The following is a 14,722-nucleotide window of genomic DNA, read 5'->3' on the forward strand; positions in this document are numbered from 1 at the left end:
TATTGCCTGCAACTTCCTGACAGATGTCAGATGGTGCAATACCAGCTAAACAGTATAATTTCTCCAGTGTTGTGGGGTATATACATCCTGTGATAATGTGACATGTCTCATGAAGAGCCACATCCACCATTTTAATGTGGTGCAATGTATTCAACACTGGGCATGTGTATTCAGCAGCAGAGTAGCAAAGTGCAAGGGCAGATGTCTTTACTGTGTCTGGTTGTGATTCCCAGGTTGTGCCTTCAGCTTTCATACGATATTATTTCTAGCACCCACTTTTTGCTTGCTATTCAAGCAAGCAAAATGAGTCAGAGCATGGTCCAGAGTGACTCCCAGGTATTTTGGTGTGCTGCAATGCTCCAGTGGGATTATTTCCCAGGTAATCCACAGAGCTTGAGATGCTTGTCTGTTCTTAAGATGAAAAGCACACATCTGTGTTTTGGATGGTTTAGGAATCAGTTGGTTTGTAATAGGCAATACAAGCACCTAAAGCTTCAGAGAGCTTCTATTCAACCATTTCAAAGCTCCCTTCTTAAGCAAAACAACTAAAATATATCTATTAATAAGCAAGAAATAAACTCCCTTCTGCATTAACCATCTGTTTCCAAAGGGCTATCAAGCCTTTTTTTAAAAGGAAGAGGATAGTTATGCTGGAAAAATATATAAATATTTCTCTATTTTCTGCACTGGGTTCTGAATTGAATCTTTGTAAGGCACTTCTAGGCATGTAGCCGGGGGGGGGGGGGGCTACATGCCTGGAAGTGGTCTGCGAGAAGACCTTACTGGTACAATATTTAAACTGTTATGTTTATTCATATCATGATCTGATCACCATGCTCAATATATCCCATATGAATGGGGGTATTGGGGTAACGATACAAAAGGTTTGCTAGGGTAGACCCTCTTTCACTCAGACTCAGCCCCCCCCCCCCCCGAAATGAACTCACCCCCTCACCCCCAAAACAAAATCCTGGCTACGGGCCTGGGCACTTCCATACCCTTTTGTAGGATCAGGATCTCACTTCTTTCTTTTCTTGGTTCCTACATTTCTGGAACATATTTTTTCACAGTGACTCTTAAGAGACAGTTTTGTCCAAACACTATGGGGATTAACTTTCATCCCTGAGAGCAAATAAAAGTTTCTTTCTCCTGCTTGATATTGATATGACTCCATTAACTTCCAAAATGTTTTGGCTCTCTTAGTGGATAGCCAGTGCTATAGCCACAATGAATAGTGAGTCACTATCATAGCTGTCTCACAGAATGAGAACCAAGAGAACATTCCTAGCTGAAATGACTAATAGTACAATTTAATTGTAGCAAAAACAATAATAGTTTCTAATGGAACCTGAAAGACTTAAACCTTTTATTTGGCATAAAGTTTATGAAGTACATAAAGTGAAAAGAGTTAATGTTTTAAAAGATTTTGGGCCACTTTTACAGTTAAAGAGGCAACCACCCTCAATTTAGAAAAAATACCCACGAAAGAGTGAACATTATTGCTTGTTTACCATTCATGGTGAGGTGTGGCATCTTAGAAGATTTCCTCCTTGGAGACTTGTATCCCCTGTTCTAATTGTAAAAGATAGAAGTTTGAGACCTAAATGCATTTATTCATTCCAACTAGAATGCATCTATTAAAACAATGATTTAATGGATGTACTTTGCCAGAGACTAGCAATTAGATGTAAGCTTTAGGGTTTATCTAGGATGTTCAAACATAAAATAAACAGGAAGAGCCAGCTAATTGGTATAGATGTCTGTTATTTTGTGTGTGGAACCAGGAAGAAGCTGGGCACACCCTCAAGCTGAGGAATGCTCAATGAGTACTCTCCACATTTTACCTCTGACTTAACTTTTAATTGTTTCTTCTATTATGATCCCTAATCCTGATACAAGAAGGGGATTATCAGGATAGCATACTTGGAGTTAATTTCCATTTCTTCCTTGATGTGACCCTGTTAAGGAGGCTAAGATTATAGTGACTATCCAGTGAGATCCAGAGCCCCTTCCACACAGCTGTATAAAATCTGGATTATATTGCACTGTGGACTCAGTTTAAAGCAGATATTGCAGATTGCCTGCCTAGATATTCTGTGTTATATGACTGTGTAAATTTACTTAGGTGATCCCTCATAGGATTATGGTCCTCCAAGGTCGGTGTTCTGGCGGTGGGTCCATAGGTGAGTGTGGCATAGGCTTGTCTTCCCAAGAGATTTGCAGGGTTTTTCGGAAGCAGCACTGGTGGAATCATTCTAGGAGTTGCATGTGATGTCTGTAGACTGTCTATGTCTCACGGGCATATAGCAGGGTTGGGAGGACAATAAACAAGCACCTTGGTTTCCCTACGGATGTCCCGGTCCTCAAAGACTCTCTGCTTCATTCGGAAAAAGGCTGCACTCGCAGAGCTCAGGAGGTGTTGAATTTCAGTGTCAATGTTGACTTTTGTGAAGAGGTGGCTGCCAAGGTAGTGGAAATGGTCAACATTTTCTAATATTATACCCTTAAGCTGTATTTCTGGCATTGGAGAGGGATTGGCTGGTGACTGCTAGAAGAGCACTTTGGTTTTCTCAATATTCAATGACAGGCCGAGCTTCTCGTATGCTTCTTTGAAGGTGTTTAGAGTGGCTTTTAGGTCTTCTTCTGAATGCACACGGATGACATTGTCATCAGCATACTGGAGTTCTATAATAGATGTTATTGTAACCTTGGTTTTGGCTTTCAGTCTGCTGATATTAAATAGCTTGCCATCAGTCAGATAGGTGATTTCCACTCCGGTGGGAAGATGGAAAATAAAGTTGGGGCAATAACACATCCCTGTTTGACACCTAATTCCACCTTAAATGGGTCACTTTGGGAACCATTGCTGTCCAAGGCTGTGTAGAAAAGCCCTAATATAGTTGGGAAGTACAATAATCATGAACAGGGCCCAGAGAGCCTCATGCATCAGGAGGGAACTGAGGTCAGATCTTTCTGCTTCATATTCTGCACAACTGTCACTATACTACTGTACCCAATGTGCCATTTCTCCTAATGTTCTTTTGCATAAATGTAACCTATGCAGGTTTCGTGAGTTATTAATATTTATTGAGAAAGGTTGCTTTTCACTTTAATTAAATCCCACAAGATTCCTGTTTGATTATGTTCCAGGTTATGATCAGTTTAATTTTTAAGAAATAATTACTGGGACCAGTGAATTAATTTGAAGTGTATTGTCCACAGTGAAATAGATTCGTAAATTAGCAAATCAGCAGATTGGTTTCACCCTTAGGGGACAACAGGAGACCCTTTCCTTCATAATGTGTTTGTAAACTTCTGGCAAATTGCTGCAGGAATCAGGTTATTGTGATAGATTGACCAGAGCTCTTTCTAATGTTTTCTGTTCTCCCTTCTGTCCATGACTCCACAGTGCACCTAAAAAACCAAATTGAGTGAGACACAGGAACACTGTGCTTGCATCTCTTTTCTCCAGACATGCCAGTGAGGATGGAGTGGAATTGGAACTGGAGCCATGGTGCTGTGTGGCAGACGTTTCCTCTTATGCCTGCACAATTTCCCCAGTCTAAATTCTCCATGAAAATGGTGTTTGCCTTGCAGGGGAGAATTGTGACCAGCAGCAAAAAATACTGACTAAGGGAGATACTCTTTATTAGGAAATAATGTGAAGTAGGGAGAGAGGAAGAGATAGAATGCTGGGGCTCATGTCTTGTCTGTGTAAAAGTATTGTCCTTACTTCATTAAGACCTCCACTCTCCATAAACCCTTTCTTCTATAAACAGGATCCACTTCACGTTGGAGCTGTACCTGAGCAATGAACGAGTACAACAGCTGGAAGCTGATGGTCCAGATAGTCTGCAGTCCTGGGCCAGTGCCATTGGAAAGGTAGTAACAGGGAAGAACAGCCCTCTGCTACTAACCAAAAAGCACTGAGTTATTTGTGTACTTCGAGATCATAAGCATTGCTGCTTCATCTCTACTTTTACTGGCATCCAGAGGTCCCATTAAGTAATTCCACCTCTAGATTTTTGCTTACATTCTGGAAGGGATGGGAAGAATGGTCAACATTATTTATTCCTGGATGAAAAATAAGTTGTGAAACTCCATTAGAAAAAAATTCTCTCCATTAGGGAAATTTGTACAATATCCTCCTGCTATGCAGCACCATGAAATTTAGTGAGAGAATTATCTTATGGAGTAAACCGAGGGAAACGGTACCAAAAAACCTGTTTTCTGTTTTTAAAAAAGGTTACCTGTGCAGAAAAAACTTTCCTATACAGAGAACTGTTTCCATACAGAAAACAACTTCCTTTTGTTAAAAGAAACAAAAGACACATGCCCAAAAAAACCCCAAGTGATAATTCACAAAATAAGTTCTCTGCAGCATTCCATGATGTCTGAAAACAAAGAAAATATTGGAGAAAGATATTTGTTTTTATTGCAGAGAAAGGGAAACTAGTTAGTTTTAGTTTTGACAGATTTGTTAATTATTTGTTCTCTTCTATTACTTCTATTTATCCTGTGTTGTGGTTGGGAATCATGCAATCCATGTGCCTTATGCACCACAATTACTCTGTTCATTTGTGAGGTCGCCCATGTACCGTCTAAGCTTCCCTAAGCACAAATCTTTTGCAACGCAAACACTCTTCTCTTGTTTTAATATTTAAAAACATTATAATAAAAGACCAAACAAACTAGAAGTGATATTCTGGTCATTCTAGTTCAACCAGAAGGAAGTGGTGCAACCTGTAGGAATTCAGAGTGTGTGGAAAATGGTCCCCAGCCCCTCAACAGTAGCTTACTTATCCTGTCTATAGATCCCCCATGAGTTAATGGCCCATTAATCCTACATGTGAATTTCCTAGAGGCCTATGTCACCACATTTGTTTCTATACAATATTGCATCTTTTTGTCCTATGTATGCATTCTCTTGTCACCCAAAAGTAAGCCACATACATGGCAGTATTTGAAATGCAGTGTTTCACTGGGCAACATTACAAAATATTCTGCATTTAGTTAGTCTCTGAGCTGATTTTAAAAGCTGTTTATACTACTGCTACATCTGTTCTAGTATTCATTTTTTTTCCTCTAGGGTTTTTCTGTTCTGAATTTGAAAGTGTTTTAGACTGCTGCTTTAATTATGCAATATTAAATTGCTGCATTTAAAACTTATTTATATTTTAATATTCTGTTTGAGCCACCTTGGACAGCCTTTATGTCCAAAAATGTGGCATAAAAATGCAGCTAACAACCAATAATCACTCAAGTAATCAATATTCTCGTGCCCTACTTCAGTGTTTTGGCCAACGTTCTCAGGGCCTGTGGGTCCATTTCAAGTGCCTCTCCAGATCTGACACTTCCTTCTGTTGCAGTGGTTCACCCCTCTTAGTTGCCATTGCCTGCTGGGCTACGAATTCCAGAGGGTGGGCAGGCTCTGCTATAAGTCCATGTTGAATCCCAATCAGTGGCTGCAAGGTTTCTTCATCCTCCAGAAATCTCACCTTTTCATCTGCCCAGGGGAAGAGGGGGCAACGGAGGACAGCATCAACCTGCGGCAACTTCAGGAGCTCAGTGAGTTCAGTCTATCTTTACAAATTAAAGAAAGTTATGCTGGGGAAAATGGAAGGAAAAAGGAAGAGGGGCCAACCAAGGGCATGTTGGATGGATGGTATCCTTGAAGTGTCTGGCTTGACCCTGAAGGAGCTGGGGGAGGTGACAGCCAACAGGGAGCTCTGGTATAGGCTGGTCCGTGAGGTCACGAAGAGTCGGAAGCGATTGAATGAATAAACAATAATAACATGTATTGTCGAAGGCTTTCATGGCCGGAATCACTGGGTTGTTGTAGGTTTTTTCGGGCTGTATGGCCATGGTCTAGAGGCATTCTCTCCTGACGTTTTGCCTGCATCTATGGCAAGCATCCTCAGAGGTAGTGAGGTCTGTTGGAACTAGGAAAATGGGTTTATATATCTGTGGAATGACCAGGGTGAGACAAAGGACTCTTGTCTGCTGGAACTAGGTGTGAATGTTTCAACTGACCACCTTGATTAGCATACAATGGGTTGACTGTGCCTGGAGCAAACTTTTGTTGAGAGGTAATTAGATGTCCCTGCCTGCTTCCTCTCTGTTGTTGTGCAATTTTGCAATTTTAGAGTTTTTTAATACTGGTAGCCAGATTTTGTTCATTTTCATGGTTTCCTCCTTTCTGTTGAAATTGTCCACATGCTTGTGTATTTCAATGGCTTCTCTGTGTAGTCTGACATGGTGGTTGTGAGAGTGGTCCAGCATTTCTGTGTTCTCAAATAAAATGCTGTGTCCAGGTTGGTTCATCAGGTGCTATGCTATGGCTGATTTCTCTGGTTGAAGTAGTCTGCAGTGCCTTTCATGTTCCTTGATTCGTGTTTGGGCAATGCTGCATTTGGTGGTCCCTATGTAGACTTGTCCACAGCTGCATGGTACATGGTAGACTCCTGCAGAAGTGAAAGGATCCCTCTTGACCTTTGCTGAATGTAGCATTTGCCATAGATGCAGGCGAAACATCAGGAGAGAATGCCTCTAGACCATGGCCATACAGCCTGAAAAAACCTACAACAACCCAATAATAACATGCCCACATCCATGGGGAGTGCAGAGGCTATATTAGTCCTGTTTTCACTGCTTTCATTGATTCAGCTTGGGACCCCATCTGGGCTTGCACAAAGCTTATATCCAGCTTCTTCATCTTTTCTGTAGGTGTTGTTCCTCTTCCTGAAGGCACAGAGAAGAAAGAGATGCTGGTCCTGGTGGAGATGGGGAGGTGAGATGTGTGAGAAGGAGGGATCCTCAGAGAATCATACCAGAGAAGTCTCACCCCCACACACTTTCCCTGTGAAGAGGCTGCTAGCAGGGTTGGAGTAATGGGAGATGACTCTCTCTGGGAAAGCTGAGTAGACCTACAGCCATCTCTCCTCAATCATATTGCACAGAAACTACTCCCACTCCCCATCCTAAGAGACTCTGCTCTTCAATCAGATAGGGACAGCACTCGTGCTGCTAAGTATTTAATGGGTAGTAGTGAGACAGGCTTGAGATACTGATGCCCCAATTTTTGCCCACTTTGCTTGGCTTCAGAACCGAAAAAGGAAGAGAGTTTTCAAAGTTTCCCTAGACAAAGAAATGCAGGAATCACTGATCTGGAAATAAATGCCTATGGAAGAAACGGGGTCTTGAACAATGGAATTCCAGTCCTTGCCTTCTTTGTCCTCTCCCTACTCTGCCCATAAATCGTGCACAATAAGAATCTGATTGCTTGTAGCACCTGCTTGCTATTCTCCAAAATCTGAGACTTTGCCCATCATTAAGCAGGTACACTGGTAGTCAATCCCTGAAAGTACAGTAGACTGAGTTCAGCTTAGGCTATGCTGAGAAATTTGTTGAATGATGTGATGAGCCAGGCTAGTGTCTGCAGCTTTTGTAAGACCAAATAGAACCCTATTGCCCCCGCATAACATTTGAACCTTTCTGAATTGTTTATTGTAGTGAAGGTCCCTGGTTATCTGCAGGAGTGTGAAAGCACAACAGAGAATAGGCTAGCTGTTCTTTTTCCTGAAAGTTACCATTATGAGTCAGAGAAATTCATTTAAATATGACCAAATGAGTTTGTGTAGGGGAGGAAAAAGACAATATGATATATCTGTATTGCAGAAGGGCAATACATACTCAGGAGAAATCCAGATTTGTAGATGAACTAGTGAAATGGAGTTGACTGTAGTAGGAGCCAGAATATAGTTCTAGAAACACTGAGATTTGTAGGATGAATATTCTAGGATAAGAAAAAGTGACATTATAGGGAAGGACTTCTTAAACTTTTTCCACACATGACACCTTTCTGTCGAACAATTTATTTCATATCGGTATATAAAATAGGTATTAAAAAAATCAAACATTTACTGATAATAAATCATCATTTGCAAGGCTTGCTAAGCAGACCTATTTTCCTTTTTGAATACAGCTAAAGTATTTTCTGTAGAGTCCGCTGTAAACACTGCATGTTGTTGCTAGCAGATTTGTGTAAATTAGGGGCATTCAGAAAACTTTTACTCTAGTCAAATGTTTCATGACCCCAACATCAAGCTAAGGGGGCCCCATTTGAGGTCAGGACCCACTGTTTAAGAAGCAATGCCATAGAGATAGTAAGACCAAAAAATTCCAAGAGGCAGCCCCATCGGCAGAGGGCAGGAAGAAGCAGCTTACCAGTGGTCCTTTTCACACTCACTCTGTTCTTCAATTTTAGGACCTTCTGCCTTCAAGGAACATGCCGACTAGACTTCTCCACCTGGTGCATGGCTATCCAGGCTTCGGCCAGTGGTCAGGGGAATGCCTTGAGAGATCAGCAACTCAGCAGGAGTGGCATCCCCATCATTGTGAACAGCTGCATTGCTTTCATCACCCAGTATGGTGAGTGACTGAGGGCTTCCTCCTGTTTATTTATTTATTTATTTATTTACTACATTTATATACCACAGCTCTCAGCCCAGAGGTGACTCAGAGCAGTTTACAATTGGTAATAATTCAATACCTCACAATTATAACAAATAAAACCATCATAAAATACTTGCCTGCCGGTGGGAGGGCGATGCAGGCGAGGGAGGGCTCGCGCAAGGCCTTGCGTGAAGGGGCCCTCGCCTGCTCCGCACCCTTGCCTGCCGGCGGGAGAGCAATATATGCAAGAGAGGGCTCATGCAAGGTGGAGGAGCTGACCTGCAAAGCCTGGCTGTTCCCCTGGCATGGGCTGGCAGCCACTTTGAGTAGGCGGAGGGGGTGGGGCCAACCAAGGCGCCTTCACGACCCCCAGAAAATGGCTCAACGAACTCCCTGCGGGTCGCGACCCCCAGGTTGAGAACTGCTGATCTAGCAGCTATATGTCTGATTAGAGCAGTGGTTCTCAACCTGTGGGTCCGCAGATGTTTTGGCCTTCAACTCCAGAATCATAACAGCTGGTAAACTGGCTAGGATTTCTGGGAGTTGTAGGCCAAAACACCTGAGGACCCACAGGATTAAAAGGACATGACTCACTGATACTTATTCTCAAAGAAACAGACAGACACTTAATGCATTGGGTCTTGGCCATCCCTTGACCCATTTTCAGTCTAAGCACTGGTAACTACCACGTAGTTCTAGCTCTGGATTTTCCCGCAGACAGAACCCCTATGAAGAGGTGTTCATCTAATATATCTGCTAGTGTCTGAGTTGGATAGAAGGCAGGCTGTGCTGCTTTGTTGATTGAATGCCCTTGGATCCCAGCATAGCAATTCAGTGGAATCCAAGTCTTTTGGTAGTACTATAAACTCGCTCTGGTTTGTGGCTCAGAGGCCAGTCTCAAATGGCCATTATATTGAGGTCTAAATCAGTATGTCACTGGTCCTAAATTTAACATTTAAATTGTATACATCTTATTCTGAATCAGACTCAGCTCTTGTGCATTCAAAGCTATAGATTACTAGACATAGTCAAATATAATTGAAAGCAATATGTATGCATGGCTTATACTAGCTTGCCATGCAGTGGTATTTAAAGCAAAGCAATATTACAAAAATGAAGATCAAAATTCTGTTCATTGTGCAATATTGGATTCTGAACCTTTTTGGCTTGGCTTCTAAGAGAATAGCTATTTATAACAGCTGAAGGAGTCTAGATGTATTTGAATTAGTCTGGCAGTCATTCCTAGATTTATATACCAATCCTCCTTCCACAGCAGGGCCCTTTAGTACTGCTGAGATGCCACTTTTTCATAGGCATCTGAAAGCAGAATTAAAACAGTAGTTCAAAATGGCAGTTCATATAGCACTATATTACCTGGCTGTTCCCAACCCTCTCCAATATTTCTTGCAACTTTAATTAGAAACTCTCTGCTGGCATTTTGTCTTATAATTGCATTGTGAGAAGTTAGGCTATCAAATTTTCTTTCATTACAGTAGTTTTAAAGTTGAGTATGGTCAAGGTGTTTCAGTTTTGGCCACCAACTGCATAGTGTCAGTGGAAGTTGTTTGCCCATCAAAATGTATACATTATCTGGGCATCTTCATATAGAGCAGGTAAGATTTCAGAGATAATTGGATTACTGAAAAGTAAAATTACACAAGAGCGTCTTTTTTAGAAAGACTTTTGGTGGTGCTGTAAATGCTTAAAATATTCATCAAGCATATCATCTCGCCAAATAAAAGCCAAAAGTGAGAAGAAATACACATACAACTGAGTCTCCTCTGTATTTCAAGCCTGGTTGTAGATTAATAGACAGAATAATTTGCTTTCATTTCCTTCACCAATCCAAGTGGATGTATCTGTTCATTCCTCCTTTTCTTTCTCTCTCTGGGTATGTAAATTGGCTGATTTTTGTTCATTACTTTTAACAATATATTTGATTATTATACCTTAAGCAAAATGTCAGTTGAATTGTCTAGTCATTAAGATGTTTTAAAAGGCTAGAAAGACCAAAAGACTCATGTTAGATGTTGCTGTTGAAGCAGAGAGAGAGCTAGTTGGCTTCTATTATCCATTGCAAGTTATTGGGGGTGAGATAAGCAATAAATATAAATCAACAACTTTTTAGAAATCCTTGGCTGAAGTCCTATGCTGGGTCTCTCAGCTGTTTCTGTGTTTTGTTTTGGGTCCAAAGTATTTCTCCCAGAATCTTTTCTTAGGGTCTTACCACACATACTTCTCCCTTGTTTCTGGCTCTCTTTGCCTACTGTGCCTATGGATCTTACATGATGCAAGGTTTGTTTCATATGTGCTTGTAGGCAAAGAATCTGACACTCGTACTTTTTGCAAAATAGGAAACAATCAACTTTGTTCATCCTTAATTTCTCGGTGCACATCATAAGTGTGGTTTTTTATGTGTGGTAGTAGACCCGTCTGCAGCTTGTCCTTTGCTGGTGATGTGTCTTTCAGGACATGTTTTAAGGACTGTTTTTTCATCCCTTTGCTGAAATGGCCAATAATACATTTCCGGTAGCAGTCACAAGTAAAGCCATAAATATTTTTCCACTTCCCTGTTGTTGTTTCTTTTTGATTGATTTATTTTAAATTCAGAAATATGAACAAAAATATGTTTTTACATTTCTCTGTTGGGACGGAGGTCACAAACCTGTGTTGTTGAGCAAGATCTGCCTTTTTTTTTTTCAAGAAAGACAGTGATATAGGGCTTAAGCTTTTTCTACTCATGACCCCTTTTTACCTGAGACATATTTAAGGGAATGCAGGGAGGCAAGCACACATGTGGGAGAGAAGGGAAGGCAACCCCCAACATATAGTTACAACTACCTCAGTTGGAATCCCAACCCATAGTTTAAGAAGCTGTGACATAGGGGAACATCAGAGAGGAGTCATAGAATCATCAAATCATAGAGTTGGAAGAGACCCCTTGGGCCATCCAGTCCAACCCCCTGCCAAGAAGCAGGAAAATTGCATTCAAAGCACCCCAGACAGTCCTAGTCATCCCTTGGCTATGAGATAAGTCAAATGTCCATTATTTTATTAGATACTAGCCATCCCCTGCCATGTGTTGCTGTGGCCCAGCCTGTGTATAAGTGTTTTGTGTGTTTATATGTGTATATATGTGTGTTTGCATATATGTGTGTTTGCATATGTGTGTGTGGTTTTGCGCATGCATTGTAATGTATTTTTAAATTTTTGGCTTTTTAAGTTTCTTCTGCTGTGTTTTTCAGTGTTTTTATGAGTGATGGTCACTCATTGGCCTGATAGGTGTATTGTGTCCAAATTTGGTGTCAATTCGTCCAGTGGTTTTTGAGTTATGTTAATCCCACAAACGAACATTACATTTTTATTCATATAGATGGAAAGGAGAGAAACATGTGAGATGGGCTGAGTAGATATTCACTCCTCATCTGCATTCTTAAGTGACAGGCTACCTCTGTAAAAATGCATTTTCTGAGGTTTGAGTGGTAAGGTTTTCAAATGCACTGCCTGCCTCTAACATAACTTTTTCTGTCCATCAGGGCTGCAACATGAAGGCATATATCGGAAGAATGGTGCCAAGTCGCGCATCAAGCTTTTGATGGAGGATTTCCGTCGGGATGCCCGAAATGTGAAATTGCGCATCAGTGATAATTTCATTGAGGATGTGACAGATGTGCTGAAGAGGTTTTTCCGGGAGCTTGAGGATCCTGTCTTCACTACATACTTGCACCCGCAGTGGAAGGAAGCTGCAGGTACTGTGCCATTCTTTTGTATGCTGCCCCTTTATTTCCCCATAAAAGCAGCATTTAAGAACATTAGATATGATAATAATACTAATAATAATAACAACAACAATAACAACAACAACAACAACAACAACAACAATCCTTTCTCACTTTTCCTTGTGGCTCAAGGCGGATAATATCAATGAAAACAAATAATCATCTAAAACATTCTATAAAATACACATATTAATACACATTTATACAAAATACATATTAAAATACACAGAACAAAGATTAAACATAAGACACAAGTTATGTTAAACCGGCTGGGCAGACCTGCTGGAAGAGATAGGTCTTCAAATGTGTTTTAAATGCCAACAGCTCATTCAGCTGTTGAATTTACCCATGGATACTCATGCTAAATTGAAAATTAATTTGCTAGTCATCAGTAGCATATTGACACCATGTTACTTTTAATTAAAAGAAGAAATAGATTGAGAAAAAAACACTCCGAAATAATTAATTCCAAAAATGAAATGTTACATCTTTCTCAAATGATTAAACGGATTACCATTATAATAACCCAAATGACAACTCTTTAAACTATTTTTCATTAATGAAGGTGGATAATGAATTCATTTTAATGAATTATATCCAAGCTTCATTCCAGATGTTGTTGAACTGGAGCTCATCATCATCCACCCATTAATGGCTGCCCTGGATAGGAGTGGTAGAAGTCACAGTTAATCAACATCTGGATGGTATCAGGTTGCCCACTTTGCGAACCTCCTTTCCTCCACTGGAATTCCTGTGGACACTTTTCCTCAGCTCACTCTGAAGTTGTTGAGAGACATCAATTGCAGAAGTTATCTTCCAATACATTGTCTTATGAACAGATTTTCAGTTCACCTTTTGTTGTGCTGAATTCTCTGACTCTGATGCTGGAGGAATGATGAGAGGGGGCTACACTAAAAATAATTCTACTGTGCATGAGCAGCCTGTACCAACTCCTTAGAGGGGATAGAAAGAACTGAACATCTCTCACAGGTAGGAAGTTCTTCCTAATGCTCAGGTGGAATCTCCTTTCCTGTAACAATGGCTTCAAACTACTGGAAAGGAGATTCCACCTGAACATTAGGAAGAACTTCCTGACTGTGAGAGCTGTTCAGTAGTGGAACTCTCTGCCCTGGAGCGTGGTGGAGGCCTATTTTGGAGGGCTTTTAATCAGAGGCTGGATGGCCATCTGTTGAATGTGATTTTCCTGCTTCTTGGCGGGTTGGACTGGATGACCCATGAGGTCTCTACCAACTCTATGATTCTATGATGACAGTTCCTAGAATGAAGATCCCTTGCCAGCTGAGTCTTTCTCTCAATTGGATCCCTTGAGAACAAGGACAAAGACCTGAGACTGCATATATCAAACGTATGGTCTATAGCAGTGGTTCCCAACCTTTGGTCCTCCAGTTGTGTTGGACTTTAATTCCTAGAAATCCCAGCCATTTTACCAGATGTTAGGAATTGTGGGAGCTGAAGTCCAGAAAACTGGAGGACCAAAGGTTGGGAACCACTGGTCTATAGTCACAAATAATACATAACAATATTTAGAATTCATCAACTATATCTACCAAAACTGAATTATTTGCTCCTTCCTCCTAGGAATCCTGCAGAAATCACAACGACTGGAAAAATACAAAGAGCTGATAAACCACCTGCCCCACCTCAACCGCAGAACTCTGGCTGCTCTGATTGGCCATCTCTATCGGTTAGTCTGTCTTCCCCTCCTCAGTTTTTGCACAAAAAAGTCAGTCCTTTATGGCTAGAACTACTACGGCAGATGTTTTAATTAAAGCTAAGATCATCTGTGATACACAATTTCCAAACAATGCCTCATCCAGATGGCTGATCTGGATGTTTTCATCTCAAACCATCCGGATTAAAATATGTGTGATATGTGTGTTCACAACAGCAGGAGGAATATCGAACTATGTAGAGTCAATTTCCTTTTTTTCCAGATGTATATACAGTTGAATTAAAGCATTTTTTTCACAGTCAGAATAGAAGTGAATCAGATTTACTACCAACATCTGCCTTGTGAAACTTCAACCATGAGATGATAATCCTGAGTCACTTTTAAGATTCCAGCTGTGAAAAGATGATTTAATTCCACTGTTTATACAGTTTGGAAAAGAGTTTCCTTCTGTGATATAGAACTAGATAGACATTCAAAACATCAGCAATTTTTATTTCTTTTAAGTAACATCTGAGAACGTAGCAGGTAGTAATTCTTTCCCTAGGGCTAAACTACAGACAACCCAGGTTTCATTATCAGATCTTCCAGTGCCATTTTCAGTTATAAAAGTAGCCTATGGCGAGGACAAGACTGGCACTCGGAGGGGGTGGATTAATTGTTTCATTTCTCTTGTGGAAATCTCCCATGTAATGCTATTGGTCTCCATGGACACGGACACACAAAAGGTAAGGGGAATATAGATTCCTGTCCTGTTTCCCCTTCACACATCATGTGGAATGGATTAAATCTTCTTCTT

At 40.8% G+C, this 14,722-nt stretch overlaps 1 protein-coding gene across 3 annotated transcripts in view; it reads left to right on the plus strand.

Moving 5' to 3' along the window:
• Positions 1-14,722, plus strand: part of ARAP3 (ArfGAP with RhoGAP domain, ankyrin repeat and PH domain 3) — a 56,420-nt gene that overhangs the window by 20,572 nt on the left and 21,126 nt on the right. For all 3 annotated transcript variants that reach the window (XM_060774262.2, XM_067467706.1, XM_067467707.1), the window contains 6 exons: positions 3,780-3,882; positions 5,370-5,568; positions 6,727-6,790; positions 8,267-8,430; positions 11,991-12,203; positions 13,833-13,938. In XM_060774262.2, coding sequence (XP_060630245.2) covers positions 3,780-3,882; positions 5,370-5,568; positions 6,727-6,790; positions 8,267-8,430; positions 11,991-12,203; positions 13,833-13,938 — 849 coding nt within the window. The remainder of the gene's footprint in view (positions 1-3,779; positions 3,883-5,369; positions 5,569-6,726; positions 6,791-8,266; positions 8,431-11,990; positions 12,204-13,832; positions 13,939-14,722) is intronic.

The sequence above is a fragment of the Anolis sagrei genome, chromosome 4 (genome assembly GCF_037176765.1).
Source record: "Anolis sagrei isolate rAnoSag1 chromosome 4, rAnoSag1.mat, whole genome shotgun sequence".
Taxonomy (NCBI): domain Eukaryota; kingdom Metazoa; phylum Chordata; class Lepidosauria; order Squamata; family Dactyloidae; genus Anolis; species Anolis sagrei.